The sequence below is a fragment of the Rhamphochromis longiceps genome, linkage group LG7 (genome assembly GCF_057381845.1).
Source record: "Rhamphochromis longiceps isolate RC_006_pf linkage group LG7, R_longiceps_female_GT1.1, whole genome shotgun sequence".
NCBI lineage: Eukaryota > Metazoa > Chordata > Actinopteri > Cichliformes > Cichlidae > Rhamphochromis > Rhamphochromis longiceps.
Genome location: NC_140563.1, coordinates 26,541,592 through 26,566,657, shown reverse-complemented (window position 1 = coordinate 26,566,657; position 25,066 = coordinate 26,541,592). Strand labels below are relative to the sequence as shown.

The 25,066-nt window shown below is 39.4% G+C and overlaps 1 protein-coding gene across 1 annotated transcript in view; it reads right to left on the bottom strand.

The window, feature by feature from the left end:
- ano1b (anoctamin 1, calcium activated chloride channel b) overlaps window positions 1–15,928 on the bottom strand; it is a 37,889-nt gene extending 21,961 nt beyond the window's left edge. Inside the window, exons 1-8 of the mRNA XM_085413102.1 lie at window positions 15,559–15,928; window positions 14,356–14,748; window positions 7,465–7,563; window positions 6,912–7,063; window positions 5,448–5,502; window positions 4,909–4,957; window positions 2,951–3,006; window positions 530–571 (exon numbers count right to left, since the gene is read on the bottom strand). Coding sequence (XP_085269228.1) covers window positions 530–571; window positions 2,951–3,006; window positions 4,909–4,957; window positions 5,448–5,502; window positions 6,912–7,063; window positions 7,465–7,563; window positions 14,356–14,748; window positions 15,559–15,663 — 951 coding nt within the window. The 5' untranslated portion in view covers window positions 15,664–15,928. The remainder of the gene's footprint in view (window positions 1–529; window positions 572–2,950; window positions 3,007–4,908; window positions 4,958–5,447; window positions 5,503–6,911; window positions 7,064–7,464; window positions 7,564–14,355; window positions 14,749–15,558) is intronic.
- Window positions 15,929–25,066: the final 9,138 nt, after the last annotated feature.

The following is a 25,066-nucleotide window of genomic DNA, read 5'->3' as shown; positions in this document are numbered from 1 at the left end:
TGTGTGTGTGTGTGTGTGTGTGTGTGTGTGTGTGTGTGTGTGTGTGTGTGTGTGTGTGTGTGTGTGTGTGTGTGTGTGTGTGTGTGTGTGTGTAAAAATAAAGTAAAGCAAAATAAGTAAGTTGACAATAAAAGGTATCAAACACGTCACTAATCATGAAATTCTCACCAGATGTCGGTAACAACCCATCCAATTCACACATACAAAGGAATAAAGCCATAGATGCCCAGAAATGAAACATGTAATAATGAGAATAATAATGTAATAATAATGAGATGCAGGGAAAAAGTACTAAACACATAAAGAAAAAGAGGTGCAAAAAGGCATCAAGAGTCATGACACCAGCTGAAATCTATCAGTAATTAGAAAGCAATCCTGCCACTTAATGTAAATTAATACCAGCTGGTTCAGTCCAACTGAAGGCCTATAAAAATGTGTCTCATTACCGAGGTGCCACACAACAAACATTTTATGATGGATAAACCAGTGAGCTCTCTCAAGACTTATTCTGGCATTTTCATATTCTTACCTTTCTGTCATTGGGGTCTGCACTCTCCTCATCAATGTCTCCCTGAAATAGAATATAGGAAATTGAAGTTTGTAAACTTGGTGTTTGCTCTTACTGTAGTACTTCATCAGTGCACAATTTCTCTTGAATCACCCGCAAATCATATTTTTGATATTGACTTATAGTGTCACTAGCAGCATGGCTTGAGGTCTAACTGTAACTGGCTCAGTGAATTGGACACCCAGCTCTGCACCACTGAAAAAAAAATACTATAACTAGCCCAACCCCAGCAGTTAGTTCAGGCCAAATAAACTTAGCCATGACTGTCCTCCAACAGGTCCTCCCAAGCAGCTGGAAAATCAGCAGCTCGGTGACTATAAGGTTCCTCCTCACAATTTGGCCCTAAACAGAAGCACCCTGGTGCACCACAAACCCACATTTCAAATCCATTTTCCCCAGTCAGCTACACACCCGTAACTCTGGCAATTGGCCACTCCATTCTTAGACACATGACCCCGGAGACTCCAGCGACCCTAGCTGATTGTCTTCCAAGTGCCAGAGCAAATCCCCCAGCTTACCTCTATTCAAGAGTGGAATAAGGAACTTAACATCCAGCAGTTTTATGGTTACAGTAATTCAGCGTGCTATAAACAAAGTATATCTATATGTGGTTTTGCTATTGGTAATTATGCATAAATCTAATCAATATAATGAATGAGATGCATTGAGATGAAAAGAGGATGCAGCATGGAAAGCGTGAGTGTGTCTGTGTATGTGCATGTGCACGTGTGTGTGTGTGTGTGTGTGTGTGTGTGTGTGTGTGTGTGTGTGTGTGTGTGTGTGTGTGTGTGTGTGTGTGTGTGTGTGTGTGTGTGTGTAATAGGTGTAATAGGTGTGAGTGATGGGTAAGGGGAGAGAGGTGTGTGATACATATGACCACATGAGTATAAAAGAGGACTCTTAGGAAGGTGTGGTGTGTGTCCTCTATTGTCCTGAGGCTGAGTAGAGAGCAACAACAGAAGAAAGGACTTTGGAGTTCACACGTTTCACCTGGAAGACCAGAGGATTAACCACTGCCCAACCAATGTGAATTTATGAATTGGATTTGGCTTTTACTCTGCTTGGCTGTGTTGGATTAAGGTCTCAAAGAAGTTGGAGGACTTTGTTCTGACTCACTGCTTCCCCATTTGGCTTTATCAGGCTTGAGACAGAGATGAGTGCATTCATCTCATGACCAGTATAAGAAATCAGCATTAGCATAGAGTAGATCAGTTAGATGAGGATGTGATTATTACTAATTGAGTCAGTCTTTGTTTTGCCCCTTCTAAATTGCTCCAAATATACTTTTATCCAGTAAAGGTAAAAGCATTCATATAAATATTTGATCTTACAGGCTGCTCTTAGCCTATTTTCTCCTGGCCACTAAAGTATAACATAACCAATTTTACCCAGTGAACTGATCATAAAGAAGTGGTGCTGTTAACGGATGTGGCTGAGAAATCACACTTGACCTGCAATGCTACTTAAGCAGTGACCTTCTGAGAAGGTTGGATAGACATCCAGTGAGAGCTAGGTGAGTCTCCTCAACACTGCCTCAAGAAACAGGTTCTGCATTGCCTGCCAGCGGAGCGCCTCTTGGAATCAAAAACTTGGATCTTTTGAATAAAGAGCAAGTCCAGACCTCCTGTATGGGAGTAACTGGCCAATTCAAAATGCTCAAGAACAGGCCAAATTGTGGGAAAAAAAACCTTGTTTGAAGCCCATATTAATTTCTACTAGAATGATAGAAAGAGAAAAGTATGAAGAAGGAAAGCAAGAGCTCATTATCCAAGACTTACCACATCATCTATCCAACATGATGCAGGTTTAATCATGTAATGGAACTGGGTAAGTAGTGTTTGATGTGACTGCTGATAGAAGCAGCAGAATGAACTGAAGTGTACAACATATACTATCTGCTCATCAGACAGAGCTACACAGTGCAACTGGACAATGATCCAAAACAAAGTGTGAAAGAAACCCAAGAGTTTCTCAAGACAAGCAAATACGATGTTATCCAATGGCCAAGCCAATCCCCTGATCTCAGTCTTTTCAGTTACTGAAGATAAAACTGAAGACAGGCAGGCCTTTAGACTACAGAAGAAACCAAATTAGTGCAATTCATTAATGTGGTTAATGCAATGCTTTGGTTAAACCCCCTGAAGAAAAGATGAAAGTCTAAACTTCACTGACTTTAAAACCAACTGTGGTTCTGTACAGGGGCAAAATTACCAAAAGGAACCACAAAACAAAACAAAACAAAGTTGTATACACACCACTGATGTGTCACCAGCAAAGGAACCTTTACTGTAAGGCACTGCACCACCATTTTACACTCGGTAAACTAAAACCACAAATATTTCTAATCCAATAATTATTTGCTCTAACAAAGATACTACTTACATCATGAAGAGGATAAGCTGCAGTATACACCCCACTACCAAGGAGACTGGTGATACCTGCCAAGAAAGCATAAATGCAGATGTTCATACAGATTCTAAATTATAATACTCAAGAATATGACCGCATTGGGTCATTCTATCTCTAACCATTCAATTTTTAGAATATTTTCTGTTCGGCCATCTCTGATTTGCATAAAAAATTTTGAAATCAAAAGGTGTCTCATTACCAAGGTGTCACACAAGAAACATCTCAGGATGGGTAAAACCAGCGAGCTCTCTCAACACTTTTGCAACCTTATTGTTGCGAAGCAAACTGATGCCATTGGTTACAGAAGAATTTCAGGGCTTGCTTTGCAACCGAAGGATTTAGTTACCAACCAAAGGACTTGGGCATCTTGCAAGTTGTACAGAAAACAATTACTTAAATTACTGCTGCTAAAGGTGGTTCTACAAGCTACTGAATCATGCGATGTACTAAGTTTTCCTTGACTCCACAGAGACTCAAAAGTAACTGGACACTTGACTAATAAGTAGGTCAGGAATAGGAAAAGCCCTGAACACAACAGAAGACAACATAAGTGGATGAGTGCGGAATTCTTTCCTTGATTCTGTAAAACAGCTTCACAACATATAACCATGTCAAGGATGCTCTCGAGGACGTACGCATATCATTTCACAAAGTCCAAAATTAAGAAACGCCTTCCTGAATGTTCATACAGAAGGTTTGCCACTGGTTACTATCAAGACCAGGAAGGCCAACATAGATTTTACCAGGAAAAAAAGTCAAAAAGAGCTTGCCCAAATGAAACCCAGATTAACTTGAACCAAAATGATGGGATGAGAACAGTATGGAAAAGGAAAGAAACAGCTCATGATCTGAAGCATATCACATCAACTGTTGGCCATGGCTATGTATGGCTGTTAATGGAATTGGATAAGAAGTGTTTATTGATGATTCATCTGCTTACATTTAGATAATGACCCAAAGCAAACTGCAAACATGATTCAAGAATTTCTTAAGGCAAAGAAATGGGATGTTGTTCTTTTGTCAAGTCATATACCTTAATCATAGACTTAGGGTTAGGGACTATAGTTAGAATAATGGTTATGGTTAAGGGTTAGGGTTTAGTGTGTGGTGTGATGGTGTTTCCAAGTCGGAAAACTATGACATCACAACAATAAGATTGGTTGCAGTACTTGCAATGCTGAACTTGGACCAACAACTGTAATAGTGTTCCAGGAAACACAACAACACTGGAAATGAGATCATATACTGTGAGATAGGCCTCAAGACAGATATTTCATTGAGTCTCTCTCTCTCTCTCTCTCTCTCTCTCACACACACACACACACACACACACACACACACACACACACACACACACACACACACACACACACACGGCAAAAATAGTAGCCTATAGCATCACTGTGCCAAACATGCACAATCATTCAGTGATCACGTCCCACTGACCAGCTTCTAATGTGTCACACACACGTATTACAGAATGAGTGGACATTTCCATCATAGAAGTGGTAACAAATTATTTAGCCATCAGAAGTTTAACCTTCAGGCATTGCATTCAGTAGACACTAACGACAATGTTCTAGCTATTGCTATTAGTTATTTATTTATTTTTTGCTTTGATTTTAACAGAATTTAAAACACTGCTGTGCTCACTAACTATTCTGTAAGTCGCTCCCTAAAAGACAAATCTTTGCATCGTTGAAACCATAGGTTTGCAGGCATTTTACAAAAATGACAGAGAGCAAGGTTAGGAAGTCATATTTCCAGCATTTATCCCCACCATCAAAAACTCCGAAAAAGATATTTTAACCAGTGGAGACTAAAACAACTTAGTCAGATACCAGAAAACTAAATTATGATATGTAAGCACGTAATTGTCTGACTTTTAATATTTGTGGCAAAAACAAAACAAAAAACACATTCAGACTTACCCATGCTGTACTTGGCCTTGCATTTTGTTCTTTTTAGTATTTCAAAAACCTGTAAAGGAATTAAAAACATGCGTCTAAAAGTAATGCACAAGGAGAATATCAGCCTATACATTTTTATTTCCCACACAATAATAAAATTATACAGCACAGATCAAGCCTGCAACTACAACAAAATTAAGTTATTTACAGTTTACAGTTCTTCCCAAGAGATACTACTACTACTACAACTACTACTACTAATAATAATAATATTAATAATAATAATCATTATTATTGTTTTCTATTTTGGGCACGTATCTCAGGATAACCTGTAACTGCAGGGTGTCAATGGTGTTGATGGCCTATTAGCCTAGAATTTCATATACTTCAAACCTAAAATATCAATGTTTGAAATGTGCATTTATTATGGAAAATACCATTAAAATAACTTCAGCAAACATTGGTTAGTTTCTTATACACAGTATGAGTGCTAGAGGAGTTGCGAAGGCTAAAACATGCTGTCATATTTTGGTGTTGTTGATGCACAAACTTGGACTTACTATTGAACTCCTGGTTTTGCTGTCGAAGAAGTAATCTTTGTCTGATAGGTCAAATCTGTCAACATACACATAAAATAAAAATTTAAAAAAAATCAGGCAAGAATCGATCAAGGCACAAACATAATACCAGGGGTGTCGAACATGAGACCTGGGGGCCAGAATCAGACAGGGAAAGAGTCCCATCCATCTCATCTGACAGCTTTGAAAAATGTGCAGAAGGGTGTCAATTCCCCCCAGTTGCCATTCATACTACACACATAGTAATTAATGTAAACAAAAACAATATAAGCAAAAACAATTAAAAATCAGAAAAGTTCCTGACTTTTTCATTTATCTCGTTGGGAGGGGAGATTTTCTGTGAATGAATGAAAATTACACGTGGGGAGTGATGTTAGTGAAAAGGTCACCATCTCCCCTTTTTTCAGTGTAAAGCCTGCATCATTTATTTCACTCTGTTAGGTTCTGGTCTCAGATTAAAATGTCTCATGTTTTACTAGCAAGAGTAGCAATTTTCAGTGCGGTTGCCCCTCTGTTGGTCTTCCTTGGTCTCCTTTGCTCTTGGGGCCTCTGGCTGTCTGGAGCCTTGATCTCCTCCATACCTGCTTCATGCCCTGGTGGGCGGGGCTGTGGTTCCCCACAGCCTCTAGCAGATCATTACATGAAGGAACCTTTTAAATACAAGCACGCTCTCACTCACAGGTGGTTTTTGGCTGCCACCTCGAAGCACACTGTGCGCTGTCGATCTTACGTGCTGCACAATAATACTTAATATTTAGTATTTACTGTTATAGTCCCATAGATCATCGTGATGTTGTTTATTCTATTGCTCTCTTTTTCTTTGCTTGTTTTCTCTTTTTTCTTTCTCAACAGGTGATCCAGGTGATTGATATATGTATTTTTTGTCTGTTTGTTTTGTTGGTTTTTGGTTTTTACCCTTTATCACCGTTCCTCTTCCCCGCTGTTTTTCTTTCCCTCTTTCTTTCTCCCTTTTCTTTTCCCCAGTCAAGTCTGTCCCGTGTTCAGCAAATGAAAATAGAATAAACAATAAAAGCAAAGGTGAATCAAATAGACCAAGACGGCAAGGCTGGGATGGTCCATTTGGTAAAGTAAATCCGTTGGGCATCTTTCTTCGCCTTTAGACAATAATTCTGATGGCAAAAGAGCCAAACGGGACAGGCAAAAAAAAAAAAAAAGCAATTTTCAGTGCATATTCTCTGAAAAACCTAAAGATTATAGGATTACACTAACCCTGAATTATCTCATGCAACAGAAGGAAACTGCTGAAAAACAAAAAGAAAAAAACCCCAAAAAACTTTGGATGATATTGAAGTTGCTTTGAAAAGAAAAGGAGAAAAAGGATCTGTCAGCATATTCTTGAGCATTTAAAAAAAAATCACATTGTTGACAAGTACGCTAGATCATATGGGATCAGTTCTTTTCCATTTAGTAAAAACATGTACTTACAGGTGTTGCTTTTCCCTAGAGAACGTGTGTGACAGGTGTTTGACGTTCTTGGGTTGATGTTCCTCAACATGTGGGTGGAGGGGCTCCAGAATTTTACTAATCAGAGTACTGATCTTCTCCACAATACTGTTTGACTGCTTGACCTCATAGACCTTTCAACACACACACAGCATTTTGGATCAAATGAAGGCGTTTATTTTATTAATAAGTTTTAGAACAGCCTAGAGTGCATGAACTACTTTTTCAGCATCACTCTGAGACAGGATGTTTCTCGTTTTAGAGATGTTCCACAAATGTTAGAAAGCAGTCCTACACATTTGTTTAGTACAGTACAGATCCTGGTCAAAACCAACTCTGAGATTCCTCACAGTGTTACTAGAGGCCAGAGTAAGCCTCTAAGAATTTTAGGACTGAATACAGTAACCTCATTATTGTCTGAATTTAGAGCTAAACCTAAATAGTTTGTATATTTGATACTGACTCTAAACTGCCCATTTGAAATATATAACATAGCATAACCTGGCATTTTTTAACTAACATTTTAAAGACTTACTTTTTTGGTGGGCATCTTTAACTTCATGAATTCGGCTTCTCGACACAGAACGTTCCAGGGAGCATGTATTTTCACAAAGTACACTCCTGGAATCTTGCCCTAAGAGGGAAACAGCATGCAAAAGCAACTGTATAAAACTCCCATATAGTTCATTTTCAAAACACAGATAGAGAAATCAAATAATACTGCACATGTATGGCTTCAGATCTCTCTCGCTCGCTAATATGATATCATTATATACTACCAGTCAAAAGTTTGGACACACCTTCTTATTTAATGGTTTTTCTTTATGTTCATGACTATGGAATTATGTAGGAATTATGTAGTAAACAGAAAAGTGTGAAACTCAAAACGTGTTTTATATTTGAGATTCTTCAAAATAGCCACCATAATATGAATCCTAACAGTTGTCAAATAGGACTGTCAGCTGTGCACCATCCTGACTTTTACACAACACCACTGATGGTCCCAACCCCATTAAGAAGGCAAGAAATTCCACAAATGAACGCTGACAAGGCACACCTGTGAAGTGAAGAACTAGTCCAGTTACCAAAGCAAAGGGAATTCCTTTGGGGAATTTAAAATATAACACATATTTAGAGTTATTTATCATTTTTTTCTTTGCTTCATAATTCCATATATGTTGCTTCCAGCATTCCGGCTCCAATAGTTGGCAAACTTCCCTTTGTGCTGCCTTGATCTTGGCCTCTGGTCTCCTTCTCCATGGCGGGTCCTGCTCCTTGTGGCTGATTATCTTATAGCCTAGCATCTCTGGGATGACTGCTGCCGTGGTGTAGATCAGCTGGTTGATTTCGATGATGGTCACAGTAGAGTTGCATTCCAAAATGCTGCATTCACATCTTCCAGTCTAGTAGACCATCAGAGGATATTCCACATAGTCTTGGTGATCAGCCACAGAGGGTCCAAGTTTACAGCTTAGCCACGATCCTATCTCTCAGGTATCTCTCAGGTCAGTTGCTCTTGCTACAACACGACTTCAGTTGTGCTTGGGGCTTGGTACCCAATCTCATGTGGGGATGATGATATTTCCCCCCGACCTGATGTCCTGGCTCTCCCTTGGTGTAGCATTTGTGTTGTACCTCATTGATCTCCAGTTATGAGAGCAGTTTCTTCTTCCGAATATTGGAACACTGAGCTACTGCATATTGTTAAGTAAGTAAAATTTACTTATATAACACAAGACGGGAATATATTATAAAGTGCTTTACAAAGATATTACAAATACAGTTTAGTCACACAAAAACAACATAACACACAAAAACATTATCCAATATTTTGTTATGCTTGTCTGAATTGACACGTTAGATTAAATCTTACATAGTTTTGGTGCTAAGGTTCGGAAGCTTCCCCTTTAGTTTTCAGACAGGTACATGGTAGCAGTTTCAGCAATCGTAAGGAATAAAGGATCTGGTTTGGAGAATAAGGGTGAAGTAGCTGATGATATAAGTGGGGGCCTCTCCTTGTAAGGCCATGAACATAAGAGTTTACATTTCATGCCTTACAAGGATTTTAAATTGATATCTAAAACTAAGTGGATGCCAGTGCAGACTCTTTAACAATGGGGTGATATGAGAGAATTTGTGAGTGTGAGTTAAAAGTCTTGCCGCAGCATCTTGGATGGTTTAAAGGCGATTTATCAAAGCTTTTGACAGACAAGAAAAAAGGGGCATTACAATAGTCTAACCGAGAAGAGATGAAAGTATGAACAAGCATCTCCATTTCAGGTTTAGTGATATTACTTAAGTGAAGAAAGCAAGAGCAGGTCACAGATTACATGTAGGCATCAAAAGCCAAAGACTGATCAGAAATTTACTGAGCAGTAGCTTTTACAGCGGATGAGAAAGCTCCCAGATGTTGTCTAATTTGGGGATTAATGCTCTCTGGAGTCATAATTAAACAGCCTGTCTTGTTTGTATTAAGCTACAGAAAAATGTTTGCTGTTCAACCATTTATTTCCTTAAGACGGTCCATTAGAATGGATAGTTTGTCCAGTTCATAAGGTTTGAAAAAAGGTACAGTTGAATATTGTCTACATAAAGATGATGAGAAATGTATTTAAAACTAAAACTAATTCAGAACTAATAATCTAGCGTAGTGGTAGAATATACCATGAGATATACATATACACCCACCAGTCTGTCAAGCTAATCAAGTTTGCAGATGACACCACCGTTATTGGACTCATCTCGGACAGGGATGAGTCTGCCTACAGGAGGGAGGTTGAACGTCTGGTGTCTTGGTGCAGCCACAACAACCTGGTGCTGAATGCCCAGAAGACAGTGGAGATTATTGTGGACTTCAGGAAGCACACAGCTCCACTCCCCCCCCATCATCCTGACTGACACCCCCATCACCTCTGTGGACTCATTCCGCTTCCTGGGTACCACCATCACCCAGGACCTGAAGTGGGAGCCCACCATCACCTCCGTCATTAAGAAAGCCCAGCAGAGGATGCACTTCCTGAGGCAGCTGAAGAAATTCAACCTGCCAACACGGACGATGATGCAGTTCTACACTGCAATCATCGAGTCCATCCTCACCTCCTCCATCACCGTGTGGTACGCTGGAGCCACTATCAGGGACAAACAGAGACTGCAGCGTGTTGTGCGCTCTGCTGAGAAGGTGATTGGCTGCAGACTCCCATCTCTGCAGGACCTGTACACCTCCAGGACACTGGGGCGTGCAGCTCAGATCTCAGCTGACCCTTCTCACCCTGGACACAGTCTGTTTGACCTGCTCCCCTCAGGCAGGAGGCTCCGGTCCATTCGCACCAGAACCTCTCGCCACAAGAACAGTTTCTTCCCCTCTGCTGTTGGTCACATGAACAATAACCGTATAACTGTTCCCACCACTAACACATGACCCTACGCTGTGTTCACTGCATCATTCCATGTTTGGCACTGATCACCACCTGCACTCATATATATATCATGTATATATCTATCTATCTACTTAGCACTTTTAATTCTTATTCTCATTTTTATTTTCATGTCTATTTAAGCTTAATTTGTAACAGTATGTTTGCACTGAAGCACCGCAGCAATTTCCTAATGGTGTAAACCTGCTCAACATTTGGCAATAAAACCCTTTCTGATTTCTGAGAACAGCAAGGAACTTAAAACAGATCCTTGTGGAACACTGCATGTGACTCTAGCTACATCTGAGCAAAACATTTCACATTGAGACCAAAAGTCTTCTAACCACAAGAAATGAAGTGAACCACTCCAAGAGCTCCCTGGCCTCTGGTAGAGGACCAAAGCCCAAAGGGGTGAAAGGGGAGTTGGGTTTCCTCCTTTTTAATGCTCTGCTCTGCTTCTGTCCGAAGTTTTAGCTTTAGCAAGTGAAATGCATGCTCAAGCTCAGGTGACTGACTTGGCCATTCAAGGATATTCCACTTCTTTGCGTTAATAAATTCCTAGGTTGCTTTGGCTGCATGTTTTGGGTCATTGTCCATCTGTATTATGAAACGCCGCCCAATCAATTTGACTCCATTTAGTTAGATTTGAGCAGACAGTATGTCTTTGAACACCTCATTCAGACTCAATTCATTCAGCTGTTTCTGTCCTGTGTCACATCATTAATAAACACTAGTGTCCTAGTGGGACTGGCAGCCATACACCCCAAACCATCACACTTCCTGCGCCATGTTTTAAAGATGATGTAGTTTGCTTTGGATCATGAGCTGTTCCACACCTTCAAGTACCTAGCTTTTGTATTTACTTTCATGGAGTCTTCTATTTATGGTAGATTTGCATATTGATATGCCTACCCCCTGGAGAGTGTTGTTCACTTGGTTGGCTGTTGTGAAGGGGTTTCTCTTCACCGTGGAAATAATTCTGTGATCATCCACCACTGTTGTCCTCTGTGGACGTCCAGGTCTTTTGTGTTGCCGCATTCACCAGAGCTTTCTTGTACCAAACTATAGTTTGCCACTCCTAATATTGTAGGAATTTCTCGGATGGGGTTTTTCTGTTTTCACAGCCTAAGCATGGCTTATTTCACCTGCACGGAGAGCTCCTGTGACTGCGTATTGTTGGTTCACAGCAAAATCTTTCACTTCCAAGCACCACACCTCTGATCAACTCCAGGCATCTTCTTAATTGATAATGAAATAAAGAAGGAATTGCCCACAACTGCCCATGAAATAACCTTTGAGTCAATTGACCAGCAAGCATTAAAGCATGAAACCTTTCATCCAATTTGAATGTAGATACCCTCAAATTAAAGCTGAGACTCTACACATTATGTCCATTTTATAACTGTAACTGGAATATGTGTCAGTAAAAAAAAAAACAGTAAAAAACATCAAAACCTGCGTCAGTGTCCAAATATATATGGGCCTAACTGTGTGCAAAATACGGTACTAGAATTACTGATTAGGAAATACTGATGTCACCTGAACACCCCTGTGTCCCGAGACTAGATTGGTGTTTTACTGTGTATTCTGTTTCAGGAAAATTGATCCTGTAGTCTCTCTCTTCCCTGTCTGTTAGTTCAAAGGTCCAACTTACTGGAAATTTACAAAGACTGGGGATTTTTTTCATTAAACCAGAATTAACCTAGTATCAGCTAATACTGGTAGTTACCAAAATGTCAGAAATTAGATAGTGCCATGTGTAGAAAACCAGGAATTCAGACTCTCTGTGGTGCTCACAACCTCAGGTCAGCTGTGGAGACAACTATTTTCTATTTTTATTCTGGCATTAGGACATCTTATACATAGACAGAATATCAGTTTCCACTTTTAAGTGACTGATATATAGATACAGCTAAACTGCAACCCTGCAAATAGTTTTACAGAAACTGGCTGCCTCTTAAAATATTGCAGACATTGAGAAACGGTTATCTTCTAACGTTTGCAGTTAAATATAAGGTTTATATAAGTTACAAGGTAAATAAAAACCACTGTGCAAAAATATAGTAGTAATAATAATAATAGTAATTACTATTATTAGACACTGTCATCACTAGACAGAAATTTCAAGATCAAGTCAAATTGTAAATCTGCCAAAACTGTGAAACAGTGTAGCAGTGCATTCACATAGTTCGCAATTAGAACATCAAACTGCAATGGAAATTACTTTTTTCATGCTCAGATCAGGCTTTTCTGGCATGGTGCTTCAAGAACCACAGTTTGTGATCCAGTAGGTGCTTAGTGTAAAATGGCAAATTTCGATCCTCGTGAAAGTTCATTGTTGACTTCATTGTTAAGACTTATGGTCCAGAGATCTCTCTAACAGGTCTATGAAGATTCAGTTCAGGTGTTTTTGTTTTGACCCCTGTGTCATCCGTGTACCTGGGAGCAGTATCTGGAAAGAGGTCAGGATTTGTGTTTATACAGTAGTTGATCACTGCTGGAGTCACCAGTGAACTCATGGCATAGCTGCAAGAACATGTGTTCTGTGAGGTGAGGTTGCTTTTGCTGTTGTTCTGTCCTTTAACAAGGACACCAACATAAAAACACACCTTCAAATATATGATGACATCTGTATGGACATTTCTTACAACATGAATAAGTTCATAAATTCTTTCTATTGACATTCTATTGAGTTTAAAGTTTGTGTGTTCAAGTGTGTTTCAGTGGATTAGTGAAGATGTGTAAGAGAGAAAGGGTGAGATGCATGAAAGTGGAGATTGTGACCTGCAGAGCAGTATCATTTCTGTCTCTCTAGTGCATGTGCAGATCTGCTGTTCTTTATGGTGAACAATAAGCTGAGTGGAAAAATGCTGTTGGCCAACAAGCCTTTTTGAAAGCCTACAGACATATCTCTCATGGTAGGCATGTCACACTTAGCGCCCCTGAGGGTCATTCTCGCAAATGATAATACGTGAAGGGCCATACACAGATACACCTGTTTGACTGCTTGTAAACACACATATTAACACACTCAATTAAATAGCAGCAACTTAAGTCAAGACAACCCTTTAGAAATTCAAAATGAGCATCAAAATAACCCCCCTGTCAGGAGCCTTGAAAGTGCTTATGAGTGTAATGCATATAGGTTTATGAGTGGTTTCATTGTGGAAGCATTCCCATCACTAAATGAGTCATGAGTCAGTCATCATTTTCTGCAAGGGTGATAATAAGTTTAAGGAGCTCCTCTTTATAGTCTGAGGAAGTATCTGCCAGTACAGCTTCACAGCACTGGTGATGAGCCAGTATGTTAGAGCTCTAAAACTGCAATGGCTCTAAAACCAAAGCAGCAAACTTAGAGCTAAAAGTATCAAAACAAAGAAGTAGTCAATTTAAAGTTATGCCTCCCTCTAGGGGAGCAGGTGATGGTTTCCTATTGAGGCAAAGAAAAATGATTTGGCTTGTACTAAGAATATTCACTTCCTTCTCTCATAGGCATTAAATTTGTGCTTCTTTGTTACTGAAACTATGAGATATGTCATGATATCGATATTTTAAGTTTGGTTATAGAAAACATTATATAAAATATAAAAAATATTTTATTTCAGATTGTGACACTGGGAGTGGGTGTAAAACTCATTTGGATGAAGTTTTTTTTCTTTTTTCTTTAAAAAAAAAAGCTAAAAAAAGCTTAAATGTGTTTTTCGGCCTTGAAGATATTGTGTGGCTAGCTCCTGTACCCAATTTAAAGGTTACAAGGGCTCAAAAATGCTTGGAATAATAAGATGAATTAAAAGCATCAAAATTCAACATATTCAAATGTAGTTTAAGGGCTTGTATACTGAAAGAAACTGTCATTGTATTAGGTTAAAATTTGACATGACTTCATTTAAGATAAGACGTACAAAAAAAGAAAGAAAGACAGAAAGAAATGAGCTTGGTTGGAAGCACACACTGAAAAGAAGTGACCAAATGAGGCCAGTTAGTTTTTGTAATAAATAATTATTAGAACTTACATCTTCATCTTTTTCCAGCTCTAGCCCCATGTCTCTCAGTTTTCCTTCAAACTCCTCTCGTCTGAATGCCTTCTGATCCTCCTGGCTATTGAAGATTTCTCCTGAACAGCCCAACTCCATGTCGATATCCGTCGATGAATGTACGGAGGATGAGTCTTTCGTCCTTTGTGTTTGCTTGGCTCGGAGCTTTTCGCCACCACTCTGAGGACCATGGCGGAAGCTGCGGGTAACAACATTCTCAGTGAGGAGATGCACTGACTGGCGAGTGGAGTGGCTTCCACTCGACTTCTTCACGAAATAGGTGAGCACGTAGTCAACACGCCGTTGACCATCCTGGAAGAAGAGCCCATGCTGGGAGCGGGTATTTTCCTCTGGAGTTAGAGCCTTCAGCCGCTGAAAATACGCAGATTTAAACCACACATGTAAGAGCGAGAGCCTAGGGAACACGATTTATGCATTTATAAGTTGACAAGAGGGACCGCAAGAAATGCACACAGAAAGAGATGGGGAGGATATCCAACAAGAAGAACTGCACTCAAATCAGGAGTGTTGCCATTCAGTGTCTGACACCATTGGATCACCAGCAGGGTTCGATGATGTAAACATTTAACAGTTTTGTTCACATATGTTGTTTGTTTGCTTTTTAATACACACAAAACCATATATCATGGAAAGAATGTAAAAATAGCGAGATTTCCTTTCTGGACTTGCACTTATCAAGCTATTCTTTTACTGAGCTTTTGTATGCCAGTACCAGCACAGAAAACACAGTATACACCAGCTACAGTTCAGTGCAGTGTACGACCTGCAGAAGGAACTTCATTTTAATCCTTCTCATTACTTAAAGCAGCAGTATCTGCCTTAAGTAATGAGCAGTGCCGCAGAGTGGCAATAGCACTCTTAAAGACCGTATCAGTGTAAAAGTTTTGGTTGTGTTCAACAAGGACTGCTGACTATTTTAATTTTTTAACCAGTATGTTGAGTTTTAAATATATTAAAATAGCTGTAATTGCTGCACAAGATCATCAAAAACTATGGCCAATCATCAGTTGTTCAGTTAGGTCAGTGAGGATGAAGTATTACATCAAATCCAAGTCCAAACTATTATTAAATAGATGTTATTCCGTGTCTTTATTTATCTTGCCTTATCTGTCCTCCTACTCTCTCTCTTTCAGTCTCTGTGTCTCTTGCAGAAATGCTTACCTTAAACTTGCCGTGGAAGATGACATCTCGTAGAAAATGCGGTGTCTGTTGCTCAGACCCAGAGGTTTGAGAGAAGTTGACTTGATCTTCTACATTCTCTGTCATTGTCCAGGTAGAAAAAACGGTAAACTTATGTGGTGAAGAGTTGTTTTCTTACAGAGAATAGTCCTGGTTCTGCCTTAGGTCTCTCTGTGTTTGCCTCCTGTTTGAGATTTTTCACTATATGACTCTGCTGGGCTTTGATAGCCCCGCCTCTACTCTTATTTTTCAGTGACTTGCCACTTTTCTGTGTTTGTCTTCCTTTAAAGCTCTGTGTAAAGCCCTGTTTTTGTCTGGATTGTGGTGCTACTAAAGCGAGTGAGCAGCCTTGTTACTTGAGATGCATTCTGCAAGCCAAGATCTAAACTTAGACAACGATAAAACTCTGATGAACACAAGGTGCCCTGCCTCACTTTCTCTGTATTTGCTAAACTGTACCAACCTCAATACACAGTGTGCCTCCTTCTCTCGCAGTCTCCTGCATAGCTCCTTAGTATTGCGGTGTTAATAAGCAGAGGTGTGGACTCGAGTCACATGACTTGGACTCGAGTCAGACTCGAGTCATTAATTTTATGACTTTAGACTTGACTTGAAAAAATGTTCTAAGACTTGTGACTTGACTTGGACTTTTACACCAATGACTTGGGACTTGAATTGGACTTGAACCGGTTTACTTGAAAAGACTTGATATTTCACCCCAAATATAAAATTTAACATGCATATTATATAGAGATTGAAAATGTGACGTCATTCACGGGTAGAACCGCAAAGGATTCTGGGAACTCGTGGCAAGCGGTACTAGCGCACGCAGGCTTTCAATTAAAATCAGTCACACAGCGATAAAAAGAAACACAAAAATGTCAAGAAGCTGTTGTATTATTAACTGCAATAGCCGGTCACATGACAGCCACGGGAAGCCGACGGGTAAAGAGATCGGTTGTTATCGGATTACGTCGTGGAAGAGAAATTGTTCGAGCCATGTTTCCGAAGTAACAAAGAGGCGACTGGATTGCAGCCATTCAAAGATCAAATATAACGTCCTAGAACACTCCAGCTCACAGGTTAGTCTGCTCCAAGCATTTACACAAAGGTCAGTCTGCTGTTGTAGTTAATGCGTCATTTTTCTTAACATAATTGGTGATATAGGTTACAAGCAAGTCTGGCGCTGAACAGAAATTGTCGCGCTATGCTCCTTTGTTTATTGTGCATAAATAGTAAATTGTCCTGGCACAATATTGCGTTTCGCTTCTGTTATTATGGTACACTGACAAAAACATATACTTTTATTCACAGGATAAAACAGGTTTTTTGTATCACTAATTGCCCAGTACGATTACAGCATACAATATTATTGTCACTGCTACATTTCTGTGATGCTACCAGAAATTATTTCCACTACTAATTAATTACCGTTGAGCTCAAAGGTTATATTAATAAACGGTTAACGAATGTGTATTTATGAAGACGATTTGTGAGACTGGTAAACTTATGATACGTACGATGGTCTTTCGTTCTACACGGTGCGTTTCAAGGTCCTGTACCCATCCGTCGGTAAACTGTACCTGGGCTTGTTGCAGTGACCGGAAGTTACTAAACTTCATGAGTGTATGCACTCACTCCAAGAACCGTATGATTATAAATATGCATATAAATATGCTAAGATGAGATAGCTGACTTCATCTAACTAGCAAATGTTTTCCAGGCTACGTTGGTGATTCAGTTTTTTTTAATATGTATGATATTTTTGTCATGCGATTTTAAAGCCGGTCCTACAAGCGCATCCAAGAATAACATGCAGCTTATCTCAGAACTGTCGGTGAAAATTATTCTTGGAGCTAAGTTTAATTGAGCTGCATTTTAAAGAGGTGCAATTTCACAATTTGTGTATATTTTCTAAGTTCACTATTTTGTATGTGTTGAGAAAAACACAGATTTTAAAATTACATGGTCTAATATTTACATTTAGCATAACTGCAACATTATTTTTTCGTTTTTTTTTTTAAAGACTCGAAAGGACTTGAAATTCAAAGTTTCAGACTTGTGACTTGACTCGGACTTTTACACCAGTGACTTGAGACTCGACTCTGACTTGCCTGACATTACTTGAGACTTGACTTGAGACTTGAGGATAAAGACTTGAGACTTACTTGAGACTTGCAAAACAATGACTTGGTCCCACCTCTGTTAATAAGTAGTTTTGAAGATTATTAGCACGTGTTATTTATTGATTTATTTTATTGTTTGCAACTGTTTTCTCTCTAATACTGTAATGAAAGAACAACCAGCAGCCGTTGTTGAATAGTTTAAAGGATATCTATCAAGTTTTGTCTGCTCAATTAACTCAGGGTCATAAGGAGCTGAAGCTTATCCCAGCTTTCATGGGGCAAGAGGCAAAACATACCCTGGACAGGTCACCAGTCTCCCTAACCTAATTCATGTCTTTGGACTGTAGGAGGAAACTAGAATACACAGAAAGAGTCCACATAGACACGGGGAAACATGCAATCTCCACACAGAATGAACGCAGCCTGAATCTGAACCCAGACCACCTTACATGAAAACACTGTGCAACAAAGTGTTTCATTGGTTCTGTGCAGGTTTTCAGTCATCCAGGTAGACCGGGGAGCCTGAAAAGAAAACGAATGGACTTCCTTAAGTTTCTTGAAAACATCTTACCTTTCATCTGAGAAGCTTCTAAAAAATAAAAAACCAAAAGAAGTCCAGTCACCTTCCTTCTAAGCTTTATTTTGTTCAAAATGTACAGTCAAGTCTGCTTGCAATTTCAGTGGTATTTGTTCAATATATACAGAGGTCAAGTACAGTTTTATAATAATATTAAAAACAGTTCTGATATGATCCACATTACATGAAGGCAGACATTCTCCTTTACTGTGTAGCCGACCACGGTCTGGAATACACAGTAAGTTACTCCTATTAGTAATAATAATTGACTTGATTACTGTCAGTGCGAGCTTTTAAAGTGGAGCTCTACAGTCTTGGGACACTTTTCCTCAAGTATATAAAAAAGTTATCAAAACATGACACTTCAGTGTAATTCTGTGTAGATTTTCCTGTGTGAAGCTGTTCCAGGAAACTGTCCTCTCTTCCATAATTGTTTACTTTGTGAGAACTAGGATCCAAAAACTTTCTGTCCAACCTCTCATTCCTGACACTTCAATCCCACAAGTTTATGTAACACAGCAGCAACATCCGCACTCAAGTGTATTTTTAGACTTTAAGAGTAAAAAAATATACACAGAATCAAGCAAAGGAAAGCAGAGACCTTGTAGAGCACAGGCTGTCGAGCTCTCAAGGGATGCCATGTGTCCGACTCAATACTGGGAGCAAGATATAGGGGTTAAAGGTCAATTCTCACAGGGAACAGCAGGAAGTGGTGTTTGTGTTCACATACTGTAACTCAGCTTTTCTAATAATTGCTTAAAACTTTGTGTACATCAGTCAAATTATGTTTCGACCAGCTGGGGTTTTGCAGGTCACACCTTTCTAAGCGTCTGAGACAAACAGCAATCAACAGCTTGTCTTACTAGAGAATTGGGTAACCTTTATATTACAATACAAAAGTTATAAACACTTACCCAGAAACCAAAATGTAGTTAAGACATACTTCATGCATTACAACAGTAAGTATCATTCAAAGAACAGTGCAGATTCCTATGAACAGACCGTATTCATATATTTTATGAAATTATGAACCTTACAGAGGATAAAATTAAATCATCAAATATTCAAACCAGAGGACTGTAGAATTCACAAGGTCTTGCTGGTTAATCAGTATTTTCTGAATACCTTTAAATCAAAACCATACTATCCGGTTGTTCAGTGATGACGCGACGAATCCTACTTCCGGGTCTAAAGTAGCCTGCGTTTAATATGGCTTTTGTGTTGTTAACATGTTTAATGTTTTGTATTTTCTTCTATTTAATCTCAAAAAGCTCCTAAAACAGTCAGTGATCACTGTTGACCTCCCTCAGCTTTTATTACCGCTAATCATTTATTTAAGCTCAGTTTTTAAAACCTTAGGATGTAACTACAGCACAGCCCATGCAGCAGTATATGAATGACTAACCTCATATTGTGGATGGATTATCTCAGTTGTTCTCCTGGCTGAAGTTTGGTCCTTTTACAGCATCCTGCCATGCGATTACATTTGTTCCTGACCACCGAGAACACTCACATTAACTTTTATCGAGTGGAAAAAAAGTTAGCTTGTTTATATTATACTAACATAGCTGTGTCGCTAGCGGTCACGTAGCACATCATTATGTACCAGCTAGCCCAACTTCAGTAACCCTACAAACGTCACTGCTGTTTAGTTTTCTGTTTTCATTTATGTTGGAAGTGATAACAGAGCTGTACGTTTTAATTTGTTTCCAAAACCCCGCAGTCAGGACATGCTATATTGTATTTAGATAGAAGCTAGCGAGCTAACTCCCTGCTAACTTCTAACTCCGTTAAATGTCATAAATTCCGTTTTCATGGATGCCTGGATGTTAAACTCAATTGTTACACCTGGTAGAGCAGAACGCTGATCATTTTATTAAAGATGAAAGACTTTAGACAGTTTTTCAACTCTCAGTAATGCCATAGTGATCGTTTGATATATGGACCTGCAGCAGAGTTTAGACCCAGACATGGCTAGTGACGTCAGACTGAACAACTGGATACTACAGTGGTCTCCAACCTTTTTTGCACCACGGACCGGTTTATGCCCGACATTATTTTCATGGACCGGCCTTTAATGTGTTGCGGATAAATACAACAAAATAAAACTAGTACCGGTACCGAAAAAAAGAAGATTTATACATAACACACGTGAAAAGACCCAGGAAAACCGAGTTAACGATCAAAACGATAACAAAATAACGCTGAAAACCGATAAAAACCCTGAAAACCATACACACCTGAGCCTCAACTCTCGCGGCCCGGTACCAAACGACTCACGGACTGGTACCGGTCCGAGGCCCGGGGGTTGGGGACCGCTGCTATACTACATCTGTAATGTTAACTACCTCTAACTATTAGTGGTTTCCAGATTCATCAGTGCCTGAGCAGCAAAAAGCTCCAAGCTAACAACAACAAGGTGTCTGTGATTCAGGTTGTAACAGCAGTTGTAAAGCACTTTCCTAATCTTCCTGCACAGTCAAAGAGCTTTGGAGCACATTTAACCCTACAGTGCTTTATTATACACCAAATAAGCACTTTATCTACCTCACAAAGAATAGTCCACTGTTTGTAAACCTTCATGACCTACTTTGTGGGTGGAGTCCAAGTGGTGGCATAAAGTGACTGCTGTTGGTAGAACGGTCATTCATTGGAGCTAACATTCCACATTGGGGTATGAATCGTCTCTTTTGTATACCCTGTGGAAAAACTCAGCGTCTATATGAAGGGAAAAACTTAGACCATATAAATCTTTCGACCTTAACAAGTTTGTACCATGCAGTCATGTCAAGGTCACTTCATGTGGAGATTTGTCAGATCATTTTTCTGTACTCTGGACAGACGTGTTGCCAAGTCAAGTCAACGACATAAAACACAGCTATACAGATGTGGATTGTAAACAAGTGAAATACTACATACTGATGGGGAACTGCACTTGCATGGCTGGATTAGTGCTCATAAATCTGCTGCTTCTACTTCCTTCTACCTGAATGTGTGTTAAAACATGTAGAATGTTAAAATGTAATGTAAAACCTTCTACATAATCTAAGTACTGATTACATCACTTACAGGTTACATCAGAGGCCTGAATAATTCATCCTGGAACTGCAGTGTTAGTACAGTATGTCCTCTATGAATTGCATATATGAATATTACCTGGATCAATATACCAAAATGTTGATTCTGTTCATCTGGAAAGTTTTAGTGGAAACCCACAAATCTTCTTACCTGGATGTCAGTGCTTGCATCAAGACCTAGATCAGAAGTTTATATTGTTAAATACAGTCTTTTATGTAGGCTAATCATTGCAGGGTATGTTCATGCTGCAGCCATGCAGCCACAATGCCTCATAGAGGACGGGAAGAACAGACACAGGAAGCACATCGATGACCTTCATGAGATAAGACATGTCCAGCAGCACTGAGTCAGATCAATTTCAGGAAGCCAAAGATGACAGCCAGCCAGCTCAGACATTCTTAAGAGAACTAGCAGGCCTAATGTGAAAGGCATGGACATCTACCAAGTTCAGTTCAGTCATATTTAAAATGAATTAAAATGTGTAGCCAAAACTCTATAAAACCTTTTTTCTTGACACGGAGCGAATAAGTACGTAAACATATGTTGCTTTAATACATAGGAAGCTAAGAAGCCTTGAACCTAATGCAGCTGTTCTTACTAGAAGGCACCTCACTGACACAGATTCTGAATCAGACACTGAAAAAGATCTATGAGATCCACTTTCATCTGTTTATGACATGCAGTTATGGCGCCTCCCACCACCCATTATAGAGAAGTCATGAGATGCAGGAAGAAACTTAAAAATAAGCTTACTTCAGACTAAGTTTACTGCAGTGTGAAACCCTGGAGCTTATTAGCAGGGAGCCATCAAAACGCAGAAAAAGTTACAGTTACAAACACTGTCCTCACCATTTTTTCAATAACCGGAAAAAATTACAGCTTTGTTTTGTGAGAGGGCAGAACAGGAGCAGCTAGAAAACGTCATTGAAATAAGTGTCTGACTTTGTCATCAGTCCGATGTCGGAGATGAATACTTGCTGCTGAGAGCTGGGCCCAACGCTGAACATTTCCTCAATCATCCCCAGCTTCCTAGATGAATACGCTTTGTACTGTTCACACATTGTTTCCACAGGAAGTGTTCAGATGGAGAGGAAACCATCTAAATGACTTTAAACACAGTGCAAAATCTAAGAGGCAATATAGCTCCAGGTGGAAGTTAAAAATACTTGCAGCTGCCAGTACCACCCCTCAGCCTCCTAGTAGACACATCTAAGCTATCAATTTCAAAATTCCACGTCATCTTGTTTTCAAGTTATCACATTCACAAGATTTCCAGAAAACTTGCTCTGACCTTGAGGTCGAGGTTACTGAGATCGGAAGTTGTCCAAGTTTATTTGTAGATACAACTATGGTATCGATTTGAAGTTCCTACGTTACTTCATTCTTGAGTTACTGTTTACATGTTTACAATGGGACTTCTGCTCCTGAACCTCTGCGCACAGCGTCTGCAAATCGGGGCTTTCATCTTTACGCAGGACTGTAAGCTGTCGTCTGTGAGGCGTGAGCGGTGTTTGTTTTTAACATAGTTCACGGTGGAGAGTAGTTGCTGACATAATGTGGATTCAACCATTACTATCCATAATAGTAATGGTTGAAAGTCTCGATAAATGCATGGCGATTCGGCGGGTACCCTGGCTTCCGCGAGTGTGACGCTTATTTTGAGCGATGAAAAAATAATAGAATATAATTTTATTTTTTATTTCAATATCACAATAATCTTCCAATTTAGAACTACAAGTTAAAAAATAACTAACATAAATAAAATACACTTCAGCTAAATACTTCTAATTTATTTTCCCAAACCACGCGGAGCCGCAGTATAAGGACTAAAGAGCTGCATGCGGCTCTGGAGCCGCAAGTTGCCAACCCCTGGTATAAACCAACACGGACACACAGAGGAACATGCTAACTCCACCCCGGCAAGGTAGATGGTGTTCTTCTGGTTCCATTCCTGCCCAAGACATGTGTATGTTCCACCACTAATATAGAAAAATGCTGCGTAAGTGGAAAGCATTATAGTAGGTCTCTTACACTAAATTTAAAAACTACAACAGGGAAGTAATGAAGCAATGACTGTGGTGACTGTGAGCGTGAATGTCTCAGTCATGTGTGCAGAACATTTTTATGCTACATATTAGTCGCCATCATTAAAAATGTTGCTACAGCATTATAGGCAAACAGTACTCATGACTTCAGGAAAGAATCACAAGAATGTGAACTAAATTCTGAGTTTGATGAGGCGCCTGTGTAAAATGTCTTGGAGTTGAGTTACATGAGCCCTCTTTGACCGCTCCCTTTTTAAAAATAGTTTTAATTCTGTACCCGAAGACAACCTTGCCCTACTAAATCATTCCCTACGAGCTCGGTGTCTTCACAATTTCCTTTTTAAACTTGCTAACTTCTTAAAAATGTCTTCAGGATAAAATGAGCCTGGATATTTTACCACAGCTCCCATTTTTAAGCAAAGTGTAATTTTTTTTTTTATCTGTTTGAGTTAAAGTATCCTTCCTGTGGCAGTGCCATGTGCTAAAATAGACAGGGTTAGCTTAGCGTGTTTTGATGGCAGAAACCAGACCTCCCGGAGAAATGCTGTTCACGCTCAACAAATCCACATACGAGGTGTGATCAAAAAGTTCTGGGAAAGGGCCCCTAAAAATGAAAATCATGCACCACTGGACTTTTTTTTTAGGTTGTTGCTGCTATTTTTAAATCTTTCAGTGGAAATCTCATTCTGTCGCTTTGAATTTGTCAATCCTTCATCTTGTTTTTTATTTTGACTCCGATTAGCAAATGAGTGGCAGCTGTGCCAACAAGTCCCACCTGGCACTGCTCCCTGAACTACCCAGCTCCACCTCTCCCCCCTGCAGCTAACCTATAATCACACCCCACCACCACAGTTTGTCACATCGTGCACAACTTCGAGCGTTCATTTCTTTCATGTAACCGATGATCCAAGTGTTTTTGCTCACACAGCAAGATCTAGCTGTTAGATGTAGTTGGCTTGTAAGATGGTGTATTGGAAACATGATAATAATAATAATAATAATAATACATTTTATTTAAGAAAGCGCCTTTCAAAACACTAAAGATATTTGTAGGAGCCTACTTGCAGTTTAATTTGAAATGTATGCTTTAATTTTGATAGTGCAGGAAAAAAACAGGAAGTTGGGCGAGAGGACAGTGGAGCCACATGGTTTTTTGACCTTGCAATCTCTCTTCATCCATTTTGAATTGAGCTTTATACGTTTTCATAATTTGGAATTCTGTTGCTGTGTACATGTTTGGACTTTTGAAGTAAATATTGAGAAACTATCAAGGACTGTTGGGGGTTTTTTGGATATAGAAAGAGGGACTAAGCTAAGGCTCCATTCGCAGGAAACCTACAATATTGTTACACTGATTTTTTAAAAGCATGTAGATAAGCGACATCATCATAAATGTGGAACTTTGTTTGTGAGGGGCAACATGTTTCTATGCAAAATATACATTTTGCTACCAAAACATTACCAAAATAATATTATTGACATTATTATGAATATTATTTAAACACAATGAGGTTTTTCGTGGATTTTTTTGCGTGCAATTTTGCGTCCTTTTTTTTTTTTTTCTTACAACGCATTGTGTTTTGCGTCCTGATTGGCTGTAGACCATTGTGAATCAATCTCGTGTCGTGTCTCCTGTACAGTACAGAATGTGTCCAGCTTGTCAA